The 26,008-nt window shown below is 42.9% G+C and overlaps 1 protein-coding gene across 1 annotated transcript in view; it reads right to left on the bottom strand.

The window, feature by feature from the left end:
- The window catches only part of LOC120398359, a 92,419-nt gene extending 67,780 nt beyond the window's left edge, over positions 1-24,639 (bottom strand). The window contains exon 1 of the mRNA XM_039525723.1: positions 24,380-24,639. Within this exon, the coding sequence (XP_039381657.1) occupies positions 24,380-24,608 (229 nt within the window). The 5' untranslated portion in view covers positions 24,609-24,639. The remainder of the gene's footprint in view (positions 1-24,379) is intronic.
- Between the last annotated feature and the right edge of the window lie 1,369 nt (positions 24,640-26,008).

Genomic DNA, 26,008 nt, shown 5'->3' with positions numbered 1-26,008 from the left:
ATCCTCAGATGATATAAATAAGTACAGTTCCATTGACTTCAGTGAATCCATATTGATTTACACTAGCTGAGGATCCGACTGCGTGTATGTATTAGTAATTTCATACATTCCTGAAATTGAGCCACTTTGGGGCAAATCATGGCAGCTGTTTAATGGTGCACAACAACAGTACACTCTAGTAGGAGAGGAAATGGGAAATATTTTATCGGATTGAAACTATGGGGGTAGTGACATAGACCTTGATCTTGAATTAAGAACTGTGTGGGCACAGGGGAATGCCTGGGAGCTGTCGGTAGCAGAAAATGGGGTCTTATATAGGTAGAACAATTATTGTCCTCTTGATTTTTTGCAAAAACTGCAGTTAGTATCAGTAGATATATTTACAGATAAATTGGTGTGTATGGTTCTGACTCATATTACCAGTCTAGTTATCATACAACACAGCAGTAGTGAGATTTCCCGTAGGTGGTATCTTAACCCATCACAATCATGATTTCAGTTTCAGATGGTGCACAAACCTCACAAGAGGTGAGCTTAAGAAAAATAAATATCATTTCAAAAATTGCAATTAATCTGATGAAATGGGTTTTAGCCCATGAAAGCTTATGCCCAAATAAATTTGTTAGTCTCTAAGGTGCCGCAAGGACTCCTCATTGTTTTTGCTGATACAGACTAACACGGCTACCACTGAAATTAATCCTTGAACATTTTATCTCGAACAGGCCAGTTAGCTTGAGTCATTTCTCATCTCAAATATAAGAAACATCTGATTTTGCTATAAACGGGCCTTGAGTGAGCTACAAAGCTTGGATCTGGACCAAAATGTCCCTATGTTTGCATATGTTTGGATTTGGGGGTTTTGGTTGGGTCCACGCCATTTCTAGTTTTTATTATAGTATGTTATTGCTTTTGGAAACTAGAAAACTCCATCCACTATGTCAGGAAGGAGTTAAAATTCAGCCAGCAGAAAAGACAGAAACTGCTGAGAAGTAAGGACACTGATAACTGTAAACAATTGATATGCTTATATGGTCAATGCCCACCCAGTAACTCAATTCTTACAACAATGCTAACCCTCCCTTCACAACCCACTGGATGTCTGTAAGCACTCATCCCTAACCCACCTCCTTCCCCTGCAAGTTAGCCATAAATGTTTGATGCAAGTAGGATGACCTCTATATGTACACATTGTTCTTATTTTTATCTTTGTTTGGGGTTCTTTCTTGACTTGGAATAATGTCTGTCTCTGTATGTACAGATAAATGCAAAGGAATTGATAAGAGAATGTATATAACTGGTCACAGTGGCACCATATTTTTGAAGCTGCTTGTCAGTCTTCTCAGTACCATGAATAAACCCCCTTCAGTATTGTCTGTGCTTGCCTGATTTTGGGGAAAAGAATCTTTTTGCCTAACAACTATAAGAGAAATTAAACTTCAGCTAATGTCAAGTTATTTACCTTGTAGTGCTCAAAGAGGGGTTGTATCCTACCAGCCAAAGAACAGCTATGGAAATACAGATACATTACTTATCCATCTCTCAGTTATCTCCAACACAACAGCCAGCCTCAGTCAAGGGAGTTCAGAACTTAGGCCTGGATTCTGCAGTGAGTTCCATGTAGGTGGACACCTTCCACCATGACTAGAGCTGGATGAAATGCTTCAGATGAAAAGTGCATATTTAGGTCACTCAAAACATTTCACAAATCCATTTGTTTTAAATTTTGTTTGACCACCAGATTGAAAAAAATTGGTTATTTGCAGAGGTCCACCATGAGCAGCCCTCATGTAGGAGCATAAGTTGGCCCACACAGAGCTCACTGCAGCTTCAGGATTTTAAGTTCTCATTAAGGGCCTGATCCAAAGCCCAGAGAAATCTCTGGAAAGAGTCCCATTGACTTCAGTGAGCTATGGGTCAGGCCCTATGATGAAGATATACACTTACTAAAGTAGTATTTATGGCCCTGATCTTCCAGTTGGAATCACACGGATGGAGTCATGCATCTGCACAGAAATTGGCCTTCAAGAGATCCCGATGTGGGCACAAAGACTTGCCCACGCAGCTATGATTGTGGGCTGATGGTCTGCAAGAGTTTTTTGTGAAGCATAATACTGTAGATTGATTATCCCCTGCAGGATATGAGTAACTCCTACTGAGTTCAAGAGGAATGATTATAGGGGAGAATTGGACCTGTGGGGGGAGACTGTTAGCATGTGTGGAGGATGACTTTCCCTTACAAAAGTGCATTTTAAAAAGTGCATTGCCCATGTAAAATATAAATCAGACATTGTGATGAATGTACATAGTGAAGTGAGTCATTTGCAGCAACAGTTCATTTATTTGTCTATCTGAAAAATTGCAGGGGAGGATATTTCACACTTCATGCACTTGCATCTACTCTAATCCGTCCCACTCCTCTCTCTCTCTATATATATATACACACCAGGTGAATATTTTAAAAATCCAGAAAGTCAGTAACATAATAAGGGGCTGGAGAAATCCAGAAAGACATAATTCTGTCTAGCACTAAAGCAACTTCCCCAATTATGTGAAAGAGAGAACAAGTATGCAAGGAAGAGGAAATGGTGAAACTCATAGGTTAATTTTTTGTTCTTGGTTTTTGGGAATCCTGCCTAATATTTTTGACATTTGAACCATGCAGATCTCACAGCTAAAACAGCAAAATATAATCACTGAACTTTATCCATTTTTCAAAATGTCAGAGTTGCTTTTTAATGAATTGCTTGACTTTGCAGTATTTCTCTGGACCTTAACAATGGCTCTGTGCCTCTGCCTGTCTATGTCCTTTCAGTGTGTGTGTGGGAGGGGGAAGGGGAGTGATGGGTGGTGTGGGAAAGTAGGAGAGAGCTCTAGTAATGTCACAGGACTTAATCATGGAAGATGCTTAACTAAGTATATGAGGAGTTCCAATGACTTCAGTGAGGCTAATCATGTGCTCAAATGCTTTGATAGATCAAAGCTGTAGTGCTCAGAACCTTACAAGACTGACATGGGTGGCAAGTTTGTAAAAATTTTGGTGGTGCCCAGAACCCGCCCCCCAACTCCGCCCCCCCAAACTCCGCCCCCACCTGCCTAAGGCTCTGGGAGGTGGCTCGGCAGGGGAGGTCTGGGGTGCAGATCCTGGGCTGGGGATTAGGGTGCAGGAGAGGTGCAGGGTGCAGGCTTTGGGATGGAGTTTGGGTGCTGGGTGCAGGCTCTGGGCTGGGGTAGGGGGTGGGTGTGCAGGAGGGGGTGAAGGGTGCAGGCTTTGGGATGGAGTTTGGGGTTGGGAAGGGGTGTGTGGGAAGGGGGAGGGAGTTTGGGGATAGGAGGGAGTGCAGGGTGAGGGCTGTGGGGCTGAGGATGAGGGGTTCATGATGCAGGAGGGAGCTCAGGGCTAGGGAAGAGGGTTGGGCTGTGGGGTGAGGGCTGTGGGGCTGGGGATGAGGGGTTCATGCTGCGGGGGGCTCAGTGCTGGGGAAGAGGATTAGGGTGTGGGGATGGGTTCTGGCTGGGGATGAGGGGTTCATGCTGCGGGGGGCTCAGTGCTGGGGAAGAGGATTAGGGTGCAGAGGGATGAGGGTTGGGGCTGAGGATGATGGGTTCATGCTGCGGGGGGGCTCAGGGCTGGGGCTGAGGATTAGGGTGCAGGGGGATGAGGGCTCTGTCTGGGGCTGAGGATTAGGGCGCACGGTGATGAGGGGTTCATGATGCGGGGGCGCTCAGGGCTGGGGCTGAGGATTAGGGTGCGGGGAGATGAGGGCTCTGGCTGGGGCTGAGGATTAGGGTGCAGGGGGATGAGGGGTTCATGATGCGGGGGCACTCAAGGCTGAGGATTAGGATGCGGGGGGATGAGGGCTCCAGCTGGGGCTGAGGATTAGGGTGTGGGGGGGATGAGGGCTCTGGCTGGGGCTGTGGGTTTGAGGCGTTGGAGAGGCTCACGGTAAGGGCAGCCTGCCTTGCCATTAGTGGAGGGCAGGCACTAGGACCCTGTGGCAGCAGACAGCAGTTCTGCTGGGAGCCCTTCCGCAGCACAGAGCAGGCAGGGGAGAGGCGCACGCTGCTTTCTGCCAGGCAGGGACGGGGCGCGGTGGGGCGGGGGACACGCGGGAGGGGGCTGGGACCTGCTCCAGGCAGGGTCGCAGCAGTGGGGGGAGGCCCGCGGGGGGCGGGGCTCGATCCAGGCAGGGCCGGGGAGAGACCCAGCTCCAACTATTACTGGAGCAGGGCACCCGGCCCTGAATATTCCTGGAGCCCGGGCACCGCACAAATATATAACCTGCCGCATATGAAGACTGACACGTAGACTTTACAGGTGGCTGATGTGATTGCAGAGCCATTGGCCATTCATCTTTGAAAAGTTGTGGCGATCGGGGGAGGTCCTGGACAATTGGAAAAAGGAAATATAGTGCCGGTCAGCCTCACCTCCGTTCCTGGAAAAATCATGGAGCAGGTCCTCAAGGAAATCATTTTGAGGCACTTGGAGGAGAGCAAGGTGATCAGGAACAGTCAACATGGATTCACCAAGGGCAAGTCATGCCTGACCAACCTGACTGCCTTCTATGATTTGATAACTGGCTCTGTGGATATAGGGAAAGCAGTGGACGTGATATATCTTGACTTTAGCAAAGCTTTGATTTGGTCTCCCACAGTATTCTTGCCAGCAAGTTAAAAAAGTGTGGATTGGATGAATGGACTATAAGAAGCTGGATATGAGTCAGCAGTGTGCCCTTGTTGCCAAGAAGGCTAACAACATATTGGGCTACCTTAGTAAGAGCACTGCCAGCAGATCAAGGGAAGTGATTATTCCCCTCTATTCGGCACCGGTGAGGCCACATCTGGAGTATTGTGTCCAGTTTTGGGGCCCCCACTACAGAAAGGATGTGGACAATTTGGAGAGAGTCCAGCGAAGGGCAACGGAAATGAGTGAGGGGGGATTTGATAGCAGCCTTCAACTACCTGAAAGGGGGTTCCAAAGAGGATAGAGCTCAGCTGTTCTCAGTGGTGGAAGATCACAGAACAAGGAGCAATGGTCTCAAGTTGCAGTGGGGGAGGGTTTAGATTGGATATTAGGAAACACTATTTCACTAGGAGGGTGGTGAAGCACTGGAATGGGTTACTTAGGGAGGTGGTGGAATCTCCATCCTTAGAGGTTTTTAAGGCCCGGCTTGACAAAGCCCTGGCTGGAATGATTTAGTTGGTGTTGGTCCTGCTTTGAGCAGGGGGTTGGACTAGATGACCTCCTGAGGTCTCTTCCAACCCTAAGACTCTATGAGTCTATCTATTGATAAAACTGGTTGTGATGTTTCCAGGGTACCCAGGGTTGTGAAACACCTTGCTACCACCTGCCCTTGGCATGAGGAAGCCTTGTCTGTACCTTCCAGAAGTCAGTTCCCCAACTCCATTGGCCACACAGACCTCACAAGCCCCGTTGTTTCCCTACAGGTTAGCAACTGGCACACCCCAACCCACAATGCCTCCAAACATCACCTTGAAGTGTCCAGCCCCTGGTCTCTTGCACACTCGTAGAATTCACAGATTCGCTGCTTCCAAAGAAGCAGTGCACCCCTGCTTACCAGTTCCACCCTAGATCGCTGCGCCGCTTAACACACATCACTTGGATAAGTCTCTAGCGAAATTAAGTATAAGGTTATTTACCAAAACAGAGATTCAAATAGTCAGGGCCGGCTCTAGGCACCAGCATTGTATGCATGTGCTTGGGGCGGCCCTTTTCAAGGGGTGGCCTTCTGGGTCTTTGGGGGTGGCACTTTTCAAGGGGTGGCACTCTGACCTTTTTTTTTTTTTTGTGGCGGCAAAAAGCCTGGAGCTGGCCCTGCAAATAACAGCAAGTAGAAGTATTGGAAGCAAATTGTTACATATAAAATCATAACATGCATTCTGGAGCCTAGACTTAATTAACAAGATAGGCTCATGTCTAACCATGTCTTGCCCACCCAAAATCCTTACAGCACTTTACAGCCAGGCTGTCTACGATCCTCCTTTCATGAGACTAGTATGCTTTCAGCTTGCCTTCTCAGTGAAGGACCCCACATGTTCCCTTGCACCCCCAGATATACCAGAACAATCCTTTGTCATTGTTCATAAACAGGACACCAGCTATTGTTTGTGAAATCCACAGGCTAAAACAATCTCTCATTGGTGGCTCAGTATTCAAACAGGCCTACATTGTGAGGCGTACAATATACACACTAAAAATGACCTGACAGGGAGATAGGTGTCTGTAATCTCCTGCCTGAAAGGAACATTTCCGAGGTATGTCACCTCCTGGTGACCTGCCTTAGCTCAAGACCTGAGGAACATAATGTTTAGGATTGATACATAACTCCTTAAATATTATCTGTACATACAGTTCACGACAATTATGGGCTACTGACTCTCAGTAGAGACCTCACTTGGCACCCTTTGGTGAACAATTATGCATATAACTGACCCAGAGTATCCCTGTAAAGCCCTACGCACCTACGCCTGTGCCCGCTGTTAGAAGGCATCAAGGGATCCCTGGGTCACTCTGGTAAATTTCACTTCCTTCACATATGAATACTAAATACCCTACTAACCTGTCTCTCAGATACATTCAGTGTATAAACTACCAAAACGAACTTTATTTTTCTATGATCAGTAGCTTTCTCTACTGCCATGCTGGCTGGCTAGCTCCATTCTGCTGCTGCTCCAGAATTCATCATTCTGTGATTTGATACAACTCCAAAGGACGAACTTTTGAAGCATGGACCCAGCACATAAGGACTTGGAGTTTTCAAAGATTTAATCTTAAAAAATAAATACTACTAATTACTTGAGCCCTGTAGGCAGGCTCTGAAAAACTATTGTCCAGCTACAAGGGTTATTATTCTAAACTATTTTAGTCACTCAAAATATATCAGACAGAAATCATGTGATAATTTGGAGGATAATTGGTTTGCGATCCTTTAAGACTGCTATCTATACACAAATGAGTGAGCCACATTCTTGTGTCTGTTCTTGTGTCAAGCTGTCACATAAAGTACTAAACTAGAAATCAAACAAATAACAGATTTCCTTTTTGTCTGGTTTAAAAAAAATACAGAGACCAAAATAAATCCTCATTATGTTACATTATTTAAAATAAGATTAGTGAGAAAACAGGCTATCATGGGAAAAAATCTCCTTTCATCAGTGATTAGTCCACAGGCCCTGAGAGGATGAGTGGAGAGATGTCTTTTATCTGGTGGGGAATCCTTCCTGTATTGAGTTATGATAGCATTTTGGAGAAAGAATGGTCCAGTGGTTAAGGCATTAGCCTGGAAGACCCACGTTCAATTCCCTGCTCCACCACAGACTTCCTGTGGGACTTTCCGCAAGTTATATATTCTCTCTGTGCCTCAGTCACCATCTGTATAATGGGGATAATAGCACTTCTCTCCCCTCCCCCCAGGGTGGTGTGATGATAAATACATTAAAACATGGTGAGACATTCAGACATCATAGTGGTGGAGCCCAGGTAAGTACATATGACAGATGGTATACATGGGGGGGGGGGGAAGGTTGAGTGTATATGTGTTCAGTTTCTCTTAATTCATGAGAAACTGGCTAATGTTGAATAGATTGCTCACTATATTGAATCAGATGAAATTTTTTTTCCCTCATACCCAGAAAAAAAATGTTCAGATTCAGTTTTCAAACCCCAGTAATTGCAGGGCTGTTTTCCTCAGGAGAAGAGGAGCTCACTGCCTGTGGGTTTTACTGAGACTGTAAGCTCTTCAGGGCATGGACTGTGTTTGTACAGTGCCTCGTACAATAGGGTCCTAGTCCATGACTGGGGTTTCTAGGTGCTCCCACAATCACAGATGCCGGCTTCCTCCAGGCCCCAGGGGTGCTCAACCCCCCACTTTGCCCCGGGCCTACCTCACCAACCCTCTTCCCGCAACCTCACCCCTGCCCTGCCCCTTCCTGCCCCCACTCCACCCAAGGCTCTGCTCCAAGCCCATCCCATATCCCAAGTCCCCAGCCTGCCCCGCCTCTTCCTGCCCCTGCTCCACGCCCACTCTGCCTCTTCCCCACAGTTCCGCCCCCTCCCCCAAGCACCTTGTCCCTGCTTTTCCCTCTCCCTCCAGTGCCTCCTGCATGTCCTGATCGCGGCAGACAGGAGGCGCTGTAGGGGATGCAGGGAGCTGGCTGCCAGTGGGTGCTCCAGGGCTGGAGCACTCTTGGAGTCGGTGCCTATGTCCACAATCCAAATAGGAATACTATTCATACACCTACATCGTGTCTGGCACATTTTTCTGTTGTGCACTCGTTCACAGGTTCAGGGAGATCAGATTTGCAATTCTGAAGTACACAAACAATTTATTCCAGGCTTATATTGATTTTCACACTTCAAGGATTTGAAAATGTCACAATTTGAACTTTTTTAAGAGGTGGGTTAAAATTAACACACCTAAAAGCTGTGAAGAGCTGCACATATATGATGCTGGATACCATGATGTGGCTATTAAGCCACTTTCCCTGCTTTCGTTGTGAGGATTTAATATACATTACTGAGATGATGTTGCTGGAACATCAGGAATTGAAATTTAGTATCAGAAATTATGATTTGGAGAAGATACTCCTAGCTATTCCTATAAGAACATAATACATAGGTGATTTTTTTAGTGTTGACTTAAACAGTTGTTGTATGTAGTAGGATTGTAATGTTCTAAACATTATCAAAACTGTGAACCTTTGTTATTTTTACACACTCCCCAAGGCATTTTGACTCATATCCTTTAAGCCAAAACAGTCTGTGAACTTTACTCCCCTGAACATCAAGTTTATGGCTGATATAAAACTGTGGATCAAATTGTTAAAATTCACGGCCTAGCACATGCAAAATGTGCATGTAACCTATTGCATGGACAAAACTGGCATTATGCCTTTACATGAGCACGTTTACATGCATAATGGGTGGCTGTGCATGCAAATGAAACTTGTGCAGATAGTTGCCCCTTTTGCTCATGCAGAAGTTTGTATGCAAGACTGCGGATGCAAGCTAAGGTAATCAGTTTTGGCAATCTAGCCCTGTATTCAAAATATTTATAAATTAAATATATTCAGGGAGTGATTTTATTTTTCAAGTCCTGAAATGGTTAAGATTGGTCACTGGAAATGAGGTGTTTTCTGCAGCAGGATGTCTGTACAATACTCTGAGGTGAGTGATGTCACTTGGTTTTAAATATCCTGGTGGATCACACTTCACATGATTCATTCTAAATGTTAAGCTCCAAGGTCAAGAGAATGAAAACACTGACTTATTTGATATCCCATTTCAAAAGTTCTTTAGAAAGACCTTCACATAGCACTATAATAAATATTCTTTATTACTGAAAACAAGCCCACTATTCAGTCAACAACAGAACTGAAATGCTCCGCATGTTCAAAACGGTGAGGTAATTCAAGACTATCTGGGGTTCAGATCCTGCAGACACTTACACTGGGGCTTAACCTTAAGCAAGCGAGTACTCCCATTAACTTCAATGTCACAACCTGTGTGTAAAGTTAAACACATGCATAAGAGTTTGCAGGACTTGGGCCTTGGCAACTTGAATCTTATTTTAAAACTTTACTAAAAAGTGATTCACATAAATGTAACCCTTCTTCCAGGTGTTGCTGGCAGCAAAAAAGGGTGAGGTTCTTTTTTCTAGGGGTTTCCTTCTGAAAACTTTTGGCTTAAACCTCTATCCAGGAACCTGTGAAACTATATATAGCACCTTGGGTGCTTTTGATAGTCTTCCCCACTTGCAAGCACTGGAATGCAGGGATTTTAAAACAAAGAAAACTTTATAAATGGGGGGTGGCAGGGGGGAGTTAACAGAATACATTTGGGAAAGGCCAGCATATAACTAATTAACACTATTAGGTCTGATTAAGTGGGTTCTGGCCCACAAAAGCTTATGCCCAAATACATTTGTTAGTCTTTAAGGTGCCACAAGGACTCCGCGATGTTTTTGCTGATACAGACTAGCACAGTTACCCCTCTGAAAACTATTAGGTCAGACTCCCATCCCACAAAGTGCCTTAGCAATAATCCAAACCTCAGTCCTCTTCTTGCAGTTCTGAGTAGCCATTGTAGTCTAGCCACTGCCGTACTCCCCAGTTCCCTGCTCGCAGTTTGTTGTCTAAGGTCGGAGAAGTTCAAGGATTCTAGTAGGTCAGTACTGCTTAGGCTGCTCCAGGGCCTCTATACCACATGATTCAGGTGAGGCAATTGCAGCTATAATTGCTGGGTAGGAAGGCCCACTCCAGAGTCTCTTAACAGGCTACTGTTCTCTCCACAGCTTCAGCCCAAGCTGCCTCAGGTATGTTTGGTGCAGTTCTCTTGTCCTTTCTTTTCCCAACAGAGCCAACAGCATTTTATTGCCCCCAAACTCAAAACTGAACTGTATTTTAACTCAAACTTCCTGCCCAGTTCAGTCATTGCCCCTTGCTCAACCAACAGATGCTGGGAGAGATCTCCTGCCGCAACAGAGCCTTTGCCCCTCTGGACTTCTCAAGCAACTCTGGGCCACTCTTCTCCCATTTCACCAACAGATGACAATAGTCAGCTTATCATGCTCTCAGGCATCAGGCCACACATATTATATCTCAGACCAAAACCCAAACCCTCCACAGACTTCTTTCTTGTTATTGAACATCAAAGGACAGACCCTTAGTTGGCTTCAATGAAGTGATGCTGATTTACACCAGCTGAGGATTTGACCCCAAAATTCAATTCTAAAATTGGATATATAGACTTTAGGAAGAAAATGCAATGGAAGGAGTTCAAACGCTAACATGAATAAAATCAAGACAACGACTATGTGCAATATTTATACCTTTTGATTATTTATTTATGTCATCTAGTAGAAAAGTTTACAAACCTTAAATGAAATGTGACATCTGTCTGGGAGCGAAATGTGACTTTCAGAAACAAAACACATTTCTTACAAGGTAAGCTAGGGCAGCCACTCGCACATCCCTAGAATACCGGACATTCCAGTACTTCCTGGAATGGCATGGGCCCGCTGCCACTTGTGGACCCCATCCCCACCAGCGTGACCTCACATGAACTGTGCATGCAAGAACTCAGCAGCAGGGGCCAAGCACTGCACTTTTCAAAATGGCATCTCCTGTCCCTGATACCAGACAAAACCATGTCCAGTTTGGTCTCAATACCAGACAGGACATTTAAATATATGACTGTCTGGCTTAAAACTGGACAAATGGCCTGACTGATGTAATCCATTCAACCCATCAACCTAAACTGAATAACTGACATCCATAGTGAGAAACTCCTTGTGAATGAATGATTTCCAACACATTTTAGCAGCTTCAGATGAAAAGAACTTTCTGGTAAGTAACTCAGTCAAAGTTCCATCCCTCGAGGTAGAAATGTCCCAAGAATTGCTGACTCCCTTAAAAATAAAGGTTTCTTTGCTATTTTCTCCTTTAGAGAAAATGTTATGAACAACTCAAAAAAAAAAGATATTATTTGTCCTGAAGCAGTTCTAACTGCCTGCACTTTTTATCTGGGTAAAACAAAACAAAATTTGCTTGGATATGCCTATGACCCTAACTAGAGCTGACAGGAAATATCCCAGCGGAATGTTTTTCCACTAGAAAATGCAGATTTGTTGAAAGTGAAACATTTCCTAAAAACATGTCGATTTTAACAAAATTTCATTTTGGAAAAAAATTGGAAATAAATATTTCGATAAGATCAAAGTATTCTATTTGGACACTTTTGAAATGGAACATTTCAATTTGCCACTTCAAAACAACTTGTGTTTTGAATTTTTTTATATAATAGAGTTGAATTTGGAATAAAAGGTTTAGATTTTGTTGACCCTAACCTTTTTTTTCCCCCAGAATTTTGTTCTGCAGGAAATTTACAATATTTTTTTTCATTCCATTTCTGACTGGAATTTCAAAATTGCAGACTTTCCCATGAAATAGAAAAATTAAGTATCCACCTTGCTCTACTCCTAACTACTAATGGTGGAGAAAATGACTGTCTGGGTCTACACTATAAACTTAAATCGGTATAACTACGTTGCTCGGGAGGGATAAAAAATCCACACTCCTGGGCAACACAGTTATTCTGACCCAACTCATGCTGTAGACAGCTCTATGTCCAAGGGAGGGCTTCTCCCATTGACATAGCTACCACCACTTCCAGAGGTGGATTAACTACACCGATGGGAGGTGCTCTCTCATTGGCATAATAGCTTCTTCACTAAAGCACTACAACGACACAACTGCACCAGTGCAGCTGTGCCGCTGTAGCGTTTAAAGTGTAGACCTACCCTAAGGGTCACATTTTAAAGAGCTCAGCTCCCATTTAGATACCTTAAGGAGGTGGACAGGTTTTCTAGTATGCTTAGCACCCAGCAGCTTCCATTGTTCTCAATGGCGGGTGTATAATACTATGCGCTGATGGAACTAAACTCATCCGGGGAAACAAAACTGCTCTCCAAGGAGCACCCCTACTTTCTACAAAAACTTCTTTGCTTCCTCATTACTTCAGAGCTAATTTAGCAACCTACGTTACTGGCAAATGATAAGAATTTGGGGAGGAAGATATAGTAAATCAAATGATCTGCCATATGGGTAGACTAATGCTAAAACAGATTTTCTAAGTAGTTTCTACAACATCTTTTGAAGATTCTGTTGGAAGTTCACAATGCAATGTTGTAAACATCTTAGGGCTGGTCTACACTAGAAAATGAGATCAAACCCAGCTGTGTTGCTCAGAGCTGTGAAAAATCCACACCCCTGAATGACGTAGTCAAGCTGACCTAAGTCCCCATGTAGCCCATGCTAGGTTAACAGAAAAATTCTTCCATCAACTTAGCTACCGCCTCTCAGGGAGGTGGATTTACTACAGTGATGCCAGGACCCTTCCGGTCTCTGTAGTAAGTGTCTACACTGAACTCCTATAGTGGAGTAGCTGCAGCTGTGCCACTGTAGCATTATAAGTGTAGACATAGCCTTAATCTATGCATAAGCAGGCCCCTGGTTAGAGCATCTGTGGCAACGGAAACTAGGATCTCTGGATTTAAAAGCAAAAACCTGCTACTGCTTGAACTAAAGGACTAGGTGAGTTATCTTAGCAGAAATAGCAGACTCAAACCTCTATATGTGGTCTCACCACTGGGGGTGTGTGACAACGAGCGTGTGTGTGCTAACATTGTGTTAGCATGGGTTACATTTACACTGCTCATATGGCTGCCACCTTTTTGTTAATATGAGGAAGAAAAAAGAATTTGTTTCGAGTCTGTGACATTAAATAATTCACCAAGTCAGCTCTTTGTCCAGGCTCTAGCCAGAGGGTGTGTGCGTTTTTGTTTATAGGTAAGTATCAGATTGTTGGATTTTGTTTAGTTGGTGTTGGTCAACTGCCCTTGGCATTCTTTTTATATACATGCAGGCAGAGACAACATGATGCGTATTTATTTATTTATTTATTTTAATGTTAAAAAAAAATCAAAGTCTGGCATGTTTAAGAACATAAGAAAGGCCGTACCGGGTCAGACCAAAGGTCCATCTAGCCCAGTATCTGTCTACCGACAGTGGCCAATGCCAGGTGCCCCTGAGGGAGTGAACCTAACAGGCAATGATCAAGTGATTTCTCTCCTGCCATCCATCTCCATCCTCTGACGAACAGAGGCTAGGGACACCATGTTTAGCCATTGGCATACTGCATTGTGGCTGCTTCAAGGAAATAAGTTGTTATTTGAGTTCCATGAGGGATTCATTCTTGTCAAATACATTTTTAATGCACTTCTGGTCTCTGATGAATTATGCAGTAATACCCTTTTCTGGTAAATGAGGTTTGAAAGAAATCAGGTCAAGTCTGATCATGAAAAAATTGACATAAAATTCTGAAATAACCCTTCGACTGAATGAAACAGCCACTCTGGAGGAAACTACTTCAGTAGTCAAAACAAAAGAGAGGTTCCTGAATGATTTAGACATGCAATTGCCCCATCTCTTTCTATAGATGACATTGCCTACAACAACTACTGACTTGGATGAGACAACGAATAGAATTCGAAAGGGTCTACTAAATGAGAAATGGTAGGACAACAGCCAGAAGTCAGTGGGCTAGATCATGACTAGCCCTACATGGCTGAGTGTCATGACTGGGGCATGGGCAGTCTGACCTAGTGGTCAGAGCAGGAGTCAGGCCAGGTCAGATACCAGGAGGTCAGAGTCCAAGGCAAGCCAGAAGGTAAAACCAAGTGGCAGGTGTCGGAAGGTAGGCAGGGCCAGGTTACCAGGAGATCAGAGTACAAGACACGCCAAAGGGCAAATCGGGTGTCAGGAGGCAGGCAGGGTCAGGTGAGTTGGACCAGGAATTGCAGGGGGAGCAGCATCCCTACACAGGGAGATCCCAGCTGCATGGACAACTTCCTATTCTTTTGCTGGGTTCATACAGAAGCCATGAAGTAGTCAGGACCCCCAGTATTCTGCCAATCAGATTCCAGGACTGGAATCCTCTGTCGTGGTTCAGCTTCTATCGTAGCAACTGTTAGAAGGTCGCTGGGTGGCAGGTTGGAACTTACTAGCTCCTAGGAGCCCTGTGGCCCAGCTCAGCAGGGGAAAGGCCCATTTGAAGGGAAATGCTCCCATCAAACAGCATTTGGGGAGGGAGGAAGAGGTAATTCCCATTTTGGATCTGGAAATCCCCTCCCCCACTGCAGCGGTAGGGATCATGGGATAGGGGAGAACTGAGTGCATCTATGGAGGGCCAGGTTCAATCCATCCATTTATTTCTGGTTTAGTGATGTGTGACCAACAACAAATTGAATTTAGAAAGAGACGCCACCACAGTGTTAAATTCTGGCTCCAAAATAAGGCAGACAATAGTGAGCAATCCTAAACCTGCCATGTGAATAGCATCATTATGAAATGGTTGTGCAGGTGGAATAGATGGACACACCATCTATATGACTTGGCAGCTCTGCAAAACTGCTGTGGCGAACATAACAATCCCCCCTCCACCTTAGGAAGAGCTGATTGTTTGTTTTGTGGAGCGGTGCTGCTCACTCATCCTGGACATATTTTGTTCAGTGTGGGATGGGTTTCAGTGTTTCCTGCACTTCAGCTTTGCTTGGGCCACAGCGAGAGACTGTTCAGCTCACTCAAGGATAATTTCAGATGCTCTAGTTAAGTCTGAGAAAATGTGGTTGTGTATTCAGTACAGCCATACTAATCATGCCAACTTGTTCAAGGCAAATCCAGTCTCTCTCTCTCTTGCAGCATTATTACATTACGTCTATTGCAATTAAAAATAGAGTTGGCACATAATTTCTAATTAAACACTCACCACTGCCACTCTTGGTAATTTTTTTAACTACTGATTTATGATTTCCCTGACAAAAATCAAATTAACAGTTTTGAATATTTTCAGGCTAACAGTCTCCTTTAAGTTCTGTATTTCTACCTGCTTGGCTTTGATTGGGACAACTGACCTTCACAGATCACACTGGAAAGATTACTTATCATGCAAGTTGTACATTTAATTAAATGTCAGACACACTACTTTTGAGTAAATATTTCTTATGCATCAGGCTCAGAATTTCCCCATTATCATTTAGAATTCCGGGAGAGACAATTTATTTTTATCTTCTTTCTCTAACCTCTATATCTTCCTGCATTCTGTCTTTAAAATAACCAGAGGGTAAATTAAATGCTTTATGCACCTTCCATGCACAGGAATGGACTACCTTTGGGTCATAAAGTTAATGGAACTGCACCTATTTATAACATGTGAGAATCTGATCCATTCTTAGCAGTTTGTTTAAGGAAGCACTACTTCACTTTTCTTTGTACCAAAATCTCATTATACTGGTATGTCCTTTTTTCTACTTCCTTTTCTAGCCTTGCTTCTAAACAACATAGTTGTGTGATTCTCTCTCTTCTACAGCTGGTTTCCTTTACCTGTCTGATTCAATGTTGTAACTAGAGATAGTCAAAAATTTTCAACCAACATTTTTTTCCACCAACAAATGACCTTTCAAAAATGAATATTTTTATGAAAAAAATGTCAGTGTGGTCCTAATTTTTCATTTGTTGTGGGAAAACGTCATGCCTTTTTCCTTAAATCATTACCACAGAAGTTTAATTAAATAGCTATCTTTTTGTTGTTCTTCTTCTTCCATAAACCAGATAAGCTAGCCAACCGTTTTGATTTTGAAAAGAACAAATTGATTCCCCTCCCAAATAATGAAAAATGGGTTATATTTGAGAACTTTGAAATGAAAATGACTCTAAAATTGTTCACAATAATATTTTTGACCAGTTCTAGTTGTAACAAATAGAAGTAGGCAAAATCATCTAGATAAAATGAGACCTGTCTTCAGACTTTGTCTTAGCCCCCCAAATAAACCAGTTGGATATATTCAGATAAGTCATTCTCTCCCAGCTTCTCTCCCCTGTAGATAACTGCTAGGTGGAGCATAATGCAGCATTTCTCTTTATCTTATGCTGCTTATTGGGGAGAGTGCCCATGGCTCCTTCTCTGCACTTTAAAGTGCCTTCCAGTATAACACAGTTTGACCATTCATGGAATGTGCAGAATAATCCTGCCAGGTTCAAGAAAAGGTAGAGGGAAGAGTCTGTTGTTGGGAAAAGAGATCATAAAGTAGGAGAAAGGAGGGTATTTTAAGGGTGGGGAAAGCTTAGATGGTCTGAAGGTTCAACTAAGGCTCACATTGACTTGGATAAGCAACCAAAAAATATCAGAAACTTCCAAGTTGGCTGAGGGCTTGTCTAGATGGACCGTTAGCATGCAGCAAGCTGGGGTATAAATTCACAGTGCACTAACTGTCCACCTGGACTCTGCCACTGCACATTAAAAGTTCCTTCCTAACAAGAGTAGGTCAACATGCACTAGGGACCATTTAGTGCACGGTAGCAGGGTCCACATGGCACGCCTGACCTTGCTGCACACTAATTGTTTATCTAGACAAGTCCTGGATTCTGGATTTGTGATCATACAATTCATGACCATGAAATGACTCAACTGCAGAGATAGGCAGACCATGGGCCAAATCTGGACCGCCAGATGCTTTTGAACAGACCCCAAAATCGTTTTATTTAATTATCATTATTTTTTATTATTATTATTTTCTCTGGAGTCTGGACCTTGACTATACCTTGACCAAGAAATTTAGACCTTGACAAAAAATAATTGACTACCCTTGCTCTACTGAGTGACTGATTGGCGATCCCTAAATTCGAGGATGATCTCTACCACAGAATTACATATGGGTCTGGAGATGACTCAGGAGTCCGATTCTGGAACTGCAAATACAAAAAGAGGCTGAAAATATTGGTTCAAATCCTTAAGGGAATTGGCTTTCATCATGCTCATGCCCTTTAAATTAACACTTTCCAGGTGCAATGCATCGCTGTGCAGAGGGCCATCACAAGGGTTACATACTACTTAAGTTCCATTTATGCCCTGAATAGAGAATTAGATGGAAAATTATATCTTTGCTATAGGATTCTAGAGGAAGGGTAAACAAAACAAAAAAGAATAGAGAAAGTATCATTTTCTATCAAATGCATATGTTTTAAAGAAACCTAATACAGCCCTATTGGTCTTCTCTCTATTAAACTCTTGCAAACTTTCCCATAACAGAAAGGGACAAATTTACAAAGAACCTCCTTAATGGCATCTATAACACATGTGAACAAAACCCTTCGGCTTATGCAAAGTCCCACATTTTGTGCAAACATACTGAACCCCTGCCTTCACAAAATAAGTACCATATTAATGTGCACAGTTGCCCAGCCTGCATGCAGAAATGGGACAGGAAATTGCACATTTGATAAAAAGGTTGGAACTTCTGCACAAATACTATGAGCTTTGAGACTCTGGCAGACCAGGTGCCAGCTCATGTGCATAGGCCTCAACTTAATACTGAGAAATGCACAGCCAAAATGAGTCTGGATCACCTGTGTGTTTGTATTGTTAAAATAAGTATTAAAGTCGTAAAAATGTGTTTAGTGTTTAGACTTTATGAAATGCTTATAAGATGATACATGTATTAATCTCACTTATAACAATTGTACCCCACGTTATAGGTGATATTAAATGTTCACATTGTAATCCTCTATAATTTTGTGTAAGTCATCAAACAGGAAAGAAGCATTAATTAATATAAAATGCTGGCTTCTTATGGAAGGTGTTAGGTCCTGCCCACCAAGAAGACCGATGAAACCAAATGAACCATTGTGGAACATCAAAGAACAAAGATTTTGTTAACTACACTCCTGTTCCACACACAGACACACACCCGCCCCCATGAAGAGGAGAGATGCGTGTGTACTCACACCATTAGTTTGAACTCTGGGAGGAAGGGAATAAAAATCCCTAATAAGAAGAAACTTTACCTCTATGTTGCTTAAACTTGGGGGCGGAGGGAGAGATTTCTAAGCATAAGCAAGGGCTCCCCAGCTTCTTGGCCTGGGTTAGCTCTAAAGCACATCTAGAGCTTGCTTATTATAGAAACTTCGATTACCTTTTGAAACTTAGAGTGGAACTCATTCATGTTGTATACATGTTTACCTGCTTTAACCTTGTAAATAACTCTTATTTCCTTTACCTAGTTAATAAATCTTTTGATAATTTATTATAGGATTTGGTGTGAGATCTAAGGTGCTACTGACATGGGGTAAGTGACTGGTTTATGGGACTGGAACTAACCTGAATATTACTGTGATCTTTGGTGTAAGGGACCATCTGTGACAAAGACAGCCTCACCTGGGTGGCAAGATAGATCAGAGTACCCAAGGAGACTGTGACTCCATGGTTGGGCTGCTATAGTGCCTAAGGAGTTTACACTTGATAGGTGAAATCTAAGTATAGAACTCACAACCAATTTGATGTGCCCTGCTTTCTAACAGTCTGCCCTGAGTCTGATACTCATGCTTTTGAGCCACTGCAGGAGAGCTTGACAGGCATAATTATCAATGACTTTATCAAGTCTGACCTACCTCTTGGGGAATGAAAGAAGCATTACTTGACATCTGGGTCAAAGACTCAGGCCCATTGCACTACTCTTTGTGTTGTCAGCTGAGTGCAATGTGAGTGTTAAACACATGCGTAAATTACTATGCTAGGTGAAGGGCATTGGAGAACCAAGCCCTCAATTTCTGGGTGAGCAGCTAAAGGAGGAGATTCAATGTTGGGGTAATTCAGCAAGCAAGAAGAAGGGGTGGGAGATTACCTCTGGGTGGCATTACTTTTAGAGGTAGGTAGGAAAGAGGGAGATTAGGGAGAAGGTATTCTTCCCTTTCAGGCTGATTCTGTATCAGTCTTGGAGAGGGGTGATTACTATCCTATCATGAAATAAGTAAGAGGAAAAACACAGTTTTGTAACCCAATCTACAGAATAAGAACATAAGAAAGGCCGTACTGGGTCAGACCAAAGATCCATCTAGCCCAGTATCTGTCTTCCGACAGTGGCCAGTGCCAGGTGCCCCTGAGGGAGTGAAACCTAACAGGCAATGATCAAGTGATCTCTCTCCTGCCATCCATCTCCATCCTCTGACGAACAGAGGCTAGGGACACCATTCTTACCCATCCTGGCTAATAGCCATTTATGGACTTAGCCACCATGAATTTATCCAGTCCCCTTTTAAACATTGTTATAGTCCTAGCCTTCACAACCTCCTCAGGTAAGGAGTTCCACAAGTTGACTGTGCCCTGCGTGAAGAAGAACTTCCTTTTATTTGTTTTAAACCTGCTGCCTATTAATTTCATTTGGTGACCCCTAGTTCTTGTATTATGGGAATAAGTAAATAACTTTTCCTTATCCACTTTCTCAACATCACTCATGATTTTATATACCTCTATCATGTCCCCCCTTAGTCTTCTCTTTTCCAAACTGAAGAGTCCTAGCCTCTTTAATCTTTCCTCATATAGGACCCTCTCTAAACCCCTAATCATTTTAGTTGCTCTTTTCTGAACCTTTTCTAGTGCTAGAATATCTTTTTTGAGGTGAGGAGACCACATCTGTACACAGTATTCGAGATGTGGGCATACCATGGATTTATATAAGGGCAATAATATATTCTCAGTCTTATTCTCTATCCCCTTTTTAATGATTCCCAACATCCTGTTTGCTTTTTTGACCGCCTCTGCACACTGCGTGGACATCTTCAGAGAACTATCCACGATAACTCCAAGATCTTTTTCCTCACTCGTTGTAGCTAAATTAGCCCCCATCATGTTGTATGTATAGTTGGGGTTATTTTTTCCAATGTGCATTACTTTACATTTATCCACATTAAATTTCATTTGCCATCTTGTTGCCCAATCACTTAGTTTTGTGAGATCTTTTTGAAGTTCTTCACAATCTGCTTTGGTCTTAACTATCTTGAGTAGTTTAGTATCATCTGCAAACTTTGCTACCTCACTGTTTACCCCTTTCTCCAGATCATTTATGAATAAATTGAATAGGATTGGTCCTAGGACTGACCCTTGGGGAACACCACTAGTTACCCCTCTCCATTCTGAGAATTTACCATTAATTCCTACCCTTTGTTCCCTGTCCTTTAACCAGTTCTCAATCCATGAAAGGACCTTTCCTTTTATCCCATGACAGCTTAATTTACGTAAGAGCCTTTGGTGAGGGACCTTGTCAAAGGCTTTCTGGAAATCTAAGTACACTATGTCCACAATGACACAGAGAAACAGAGGATAAGTATTATTACAATAAATAGCATCATCAAGACAAAAGCTCGGATTACTTCAGCATACTATGAACGAGGAAGTCAAGTAAGAAAAGGAGAGGAGCGATTAACACCAGTCAACCTAAAGGGAGACATCCCACCATCAGCAAAGTCCTAATATTCTAGACAGCCAATATGAACACCAAATAACTCTTTCCCTGCTGGGATTTCTGGCCATTTGGATGCCTTTGGATAAACACTGCAAATGTGGTAGTTACATTTTTGGTACCTTCTATTGCTTTTTACCCCCAATATTGTGTGCTCTAGGCCGAGTCTGATAGCTTTGTTTAGGTGCAAAATAGGGCTGTCAAATGATTACAAAATTAATTGTGATTAATCGCAAGATTAAAAAAAATTGTGATTAATTGCAGTTTTAATTGCACTGTTAAACAATAATAGAATACCATTTATTTAAATATTTTCTATGTTTTTTACATTTGTAAATATATCGATTGCAATTACAATATAGAATACAAAGTGTATTATTTTTATTACAAATATTTGCGCCATAAAAAAGATAAAAGAAATAATATTTTTCAATTCACCTCAGATAAGTAGTGTAGTGCAATCTCTTTATTGTGAAAGTGCAACTTACAAATGTAGAATTATTATCCTTTATACATAACTTCACTCAAAAACAAAACAATGTAAAACTTTAGCGCCTACGAGTCCACTCAGTTGTATTTCTTGTTTAGCCAATCACTAAGACAAAACAAGTTTGCTTAAATTTACGGGAGATAATGCCGCCTGCTTCTTATTTGAAAGTGAGAACAGGTGTTTGCATGGCACTGTTGTATCTGGCATTGCAAGGTATTTACGTGCCAGATATGCTAAACATTTGAATGCCCCTTCATGCTTCGACCATCATTCTAGAAGACACGCTTCCATGCTGATGACGAACATTAAAAAATAATGCATTAATTAAATTTAACTGCAATTAATTGACAGCCTTAGTGCAAAACGCTTCTTGGGATGTACCCTTTCTTTGAGGATGGCACATGATTCATGATATGCATTAATAGGTTGGAAGATGAGCTACTGCATATTGGGATTATTATTATTATTATTATTTTAGTTATTTTCCAATAACATGATGTTTTGCATTGTTACAAATGTAATGACTTATTAAAATGTACCTATGGGGAAATGGGAGCTTACACTCTGAGGCAGGAAGGGGTTTCCTATATTACCTATCCTTATCATTAGTATTTATTATCTATATGGCAGGAGTTCCTATAGCCCCGATCAGGACTCAAAGCTGCACTATGCTAGCTTGTATTATAAAAAAAGACAGTAAGGTCTTTGGAGCAGAGTCTATTGTAGCATATGACAGCAGACAACCTAGGAGTGAAATGCTCATTCTAAGTATGATAACCAGCAGTAACAGCACCACCAGCTGTCTAGCCATTTTTGACCATTTTGTAGGCACCATGGTGGAAAGTAGTTTTAAGATGGGATTTGAAGGAGGGTAAAACAGTGGCTTTATGGATTTGGAGGGGGATGGGGAAAGTAACTCTCATGCATAAGAAAGGGCATAGGAAAAAGCATAAAGGGTCTTGGGAAAAAATTGGACTAATGGGTAATGAAAGCTGGCATATCGGAAGAAGTGCAGGGGAGCGGCCAATGGCTTATTAGCACATTGGACTTGATAGGTAGTGTAGAGCTAAGCTCTCGAGGGTCTTAAAAGTAAAGAGCGGTATCATGTGTCAGTGATAGTATTCTCTTAGGTTTGTCAGGTAAGCAGGGTTAAGGGTTGTGCAGAGCAAACCATAAACGTACAAACCATAAAAGGTTTGGAAGTACAGGTTGAACAAACACCCCAAACACTGCAATTCTTATCTAAACTTCTGCAAAACAGGGCAGGAAATCCCACATGAGCCATCTCCATTACGGGATTTCTAATGTTTTCTGCTCCCAGTTTGAACAGGTGCAACTTGGTGGTTTAGGACAGTGCTTCTCAAAGTTAGGCTGCTGCTTGTTCAGGGAAAGCCCCTGGCGGGCTGGGCCAGTTTTTTTACCTGCCATGTCCACAGGTTCGGCCGATCCCGGCTCCCACTGGCCACGGTTCACTGCTCCAGGCCAACTGGGGGTGCGGGAAGTGGTGCAGGCCGAGGGATGTGCTGGCCGCCCTTCCTGCAGCCCCCATTGGCCTGAAGCGGCGAACCACGACCAGTGGGAGCTGTGATTGGCTGAACCTGCGGATGCAGCGGGTAAACAAACCGGCCCAGACCTCCAGGGGCTTTCCCTGAACAAGCGGCGGACCGGCTTTGAGAAGCACTGGTTTAGTACATCCCTCTTGAGTTTGCCAGCTGATGGCCAGACACTTGATTAAAGCAGACAATCAATTAGCAAATGTCCTTCCTCCAGTGGTGGGATGTGTATGTCCATTATGATTATTACTGTATTAGGACAAAGTGTGGGACACATGCAGTAGGATAGGGGGCTAATTCTAAATCTGCTAGAGTGTCTTGCCATCAGCTGGAACACACAAGTATCTTCCCACCACCCACATTCGCCAGTGCCCTTCGGACTTGCACTCAACAATGTTATTCTGGTTACATAATAAGCATACAATTACCTGGAGAAGACTCCAGATGGAAGAATTCATTTAACACCAGTTTAGGCCCTATAAGAGAGCTACTCTGCATTACTTTTCCATTTAAATTATGCCCCAAATCAGTATAGATCTGAGGAAAGTGTCCTTAATCTGTATTGACGTATCTTTCCAGTGTAAGGAGCACTGCATTATGATTGTTTTCCTCTATCTCATTTAAGGTATGTCTACGCTGCAAGTGAAGGTGTGATTATGGCATGGTTAGCATAACTGTGTTAGGTTTATTCTAGCTAGCAAGGGTAGTAATAGTGTGGATGTGGCGGTACGGGCTAGCAACTCAAATATGTGTCCAAACTCCCTGGCAGTCTTGTACTCAGGTGGCTTGAGCACAAGCCTATGGCACCATGTCTTCACTATGATTGTTCCCCATGCTAGCTAGATTAAAGCTAGTACAGATATGCCTACCTGTGCTACTACCACACCTGCACTTGCAGTGTAGACATACTCTTAGAGTGCAAGTTTGCATCAAAAACCAGCATTGCTTTCCTTTGGGATGATATCACTCCTCACCAGTGAAAGCCTTTTCCTTTAAATACTGCATTTTATCAGTGAGCTGAGAGTTCAGTGGAGAACAGAAGAGGAAAAATCTTCTAAAAACAGATGAAAGCACAGAAAATATATAAATGGCAAAACAGCCCTTACAAAAGAAAAATGACACATGCTATTTCAAAAATACTAAGGGGTTTCAAGTAGATATTTACATTTGTTATCAATATTGTTGTCTTTTTAAAGAGACAAAAAAAGTTTCCCTGGCTCCTCCACATTACAGAACACTGATTCCACCACTTTTTGCATTGCCTTTTGCAAGTAGACATGAATGCAGCCCCATCTCTCTGGGTAACTTTCAGATAAACATAGGATTGATTATGCATTCAGGACCAATTAATGAATGTTTTTAAAGGCACAGGGACATTCTCCTCTTGCCTGCTTTCACTGGCTATGTGTGTACATCACTCAGCCTTTTAGTTTTTAGTTCCTGTCTTTAATATCGTTCAAGTAACTTACCAGGTGAGTGAAAAAGGACTGTCCCACTGTACTCCTGCTCTCCCATGATCATCTGCTGCCCCTGTTCATCAATGAGCTGGACTGGGAGCTTGAAGGAGACTTTACTCCCAACACTCATACCAGATTTACCAGCATGTTTCAGCTCACACATCTTCTTTGTCCAAACAGAAGAATCAGAAGCAATAAATATGCATGCATACAGCTCTCCTGAGTTGCTTGGCTCTAGCATTTGGTCAGCAGACCATACAGCCTCTTAAAGAGTAGACAAATAAAAAGCACCGGTTCTAGATGTACTGGATTTCTGAGCCCAGAAATGTGCAGTTCCTTCTCACAGCTCCTTGGCCTTCACAGACCATTTATTTGGCCATCAATTTGATTTCTGCAGTCTTCCTTTTGAAATTGCACTTCTGTGCTTGCAAGGTAAAGATGGTGTGGGGAAAAAAACCTATTGCTTAGTGAAGAAATACAAAAAGTGGCTTGCTGATTTGGGTAATGCTCTGCTGAATGGCTTCTGCATGCTTTCTGATTAGAATGCAGCATAGGCCTCATTGCTGTCCTCTATCCCATGATGTCATACTAAAGATTTTTTTTTTTGAGTGGAGGATGGGCTTTAAAGTGTTCATTCTTTAAGCTTTTGTGTCAGACATAGCAGGCCCTCTACTGGTTGCAATAATTGATTGTATTTTACTAGACATTTCCTCCACTGCACAGTACGTTGCAATGAACCATTAAAATTGTTCTTTATCCCTACATCTTTTTGTGCAGTTAGCATTACTGCAGTTTTAGCTAAGATGAACACAAACATTTTTGGTAGGACAGACAAATAAAACAGATAGGTGAAAAGCAGCAGATAATTTAAACCTTATTTTTCATCTCTGGGACAAATTCAGCTCTCCATTATGCCCCAGGTAATCCAATTAACTCAATTGCAACCACTCAGGGTGCAAATCACAAAAGGCTACTAGGCTTAATACAAGCTGTGAAGACAGCATGGATAGCCATAAAGACCAAAAAAGGCAAGGCTTGTTTCGGTCTGTTTAAGAAATATCACTTATAATGCATTGTTTATAACAAGGAGGAACAGAGAAATAGAACAGGAATTAGGGCTTGTCTACATGTACAGCATTGCAGCTGCATCACTGTAGTGTTTTAGCTACTACACTGACAGAAGAGCTTCTCCCATCAGCCTACTTAATCCACCTCCCCGAGCGGCGGTAGCTACGTCCAGGGCCGGTGCTACCATTAAGGCAAACTAGGCGGTTGCCTAGGGTGCCAAGATTTGGGGGCGCCAAAAAGCGGTGCCCCCAATTTTTTTTTTACAGCGTTCCTGGGCTAGGCTGCCGGTGGTGTGCTGACACGTGCGGCTCAGACTCCCTCTCCCAGTGCAGTAGCCGCTCCATGCAATTATTGTCATTGCCGGCGGGGACACCGGAGGCTGGGCAAAGCTCCGCTTAGCGCTCATGTGGCACAAGTCCGGAGATGGGTGCGACAGCAGGGTTTTGGCTCAGCCTCCACCAGAGGTGAAAGTAAGGCGGTAAGGTCCAGTATGGCGTACCGGCAAGAGCCAGTACGCCGTGCCGGACTGCACCAGCTTCCGTGGCCGGGATTAAAAGGGCTCTGGGCTCCCCG

Source organism: Mauremys reevesii, linkage group 2, assembly GCF_016161935.1.
Source record: "Mauremys reevesii isolate NIE-2019 linkage group 2, ASM1616193v1, whole genome shotgun sequence".
Taxonomy (NCBI): Eukaryota; Metazoa; Chordata; order Testudines; family Geoemydidae; genus Mauremys; species Mauremys reevesii.
Note: the sequence above shows the minus strand (reverse complement) of the source record. Positions and strands in the feature narration are given on the sequence as shown.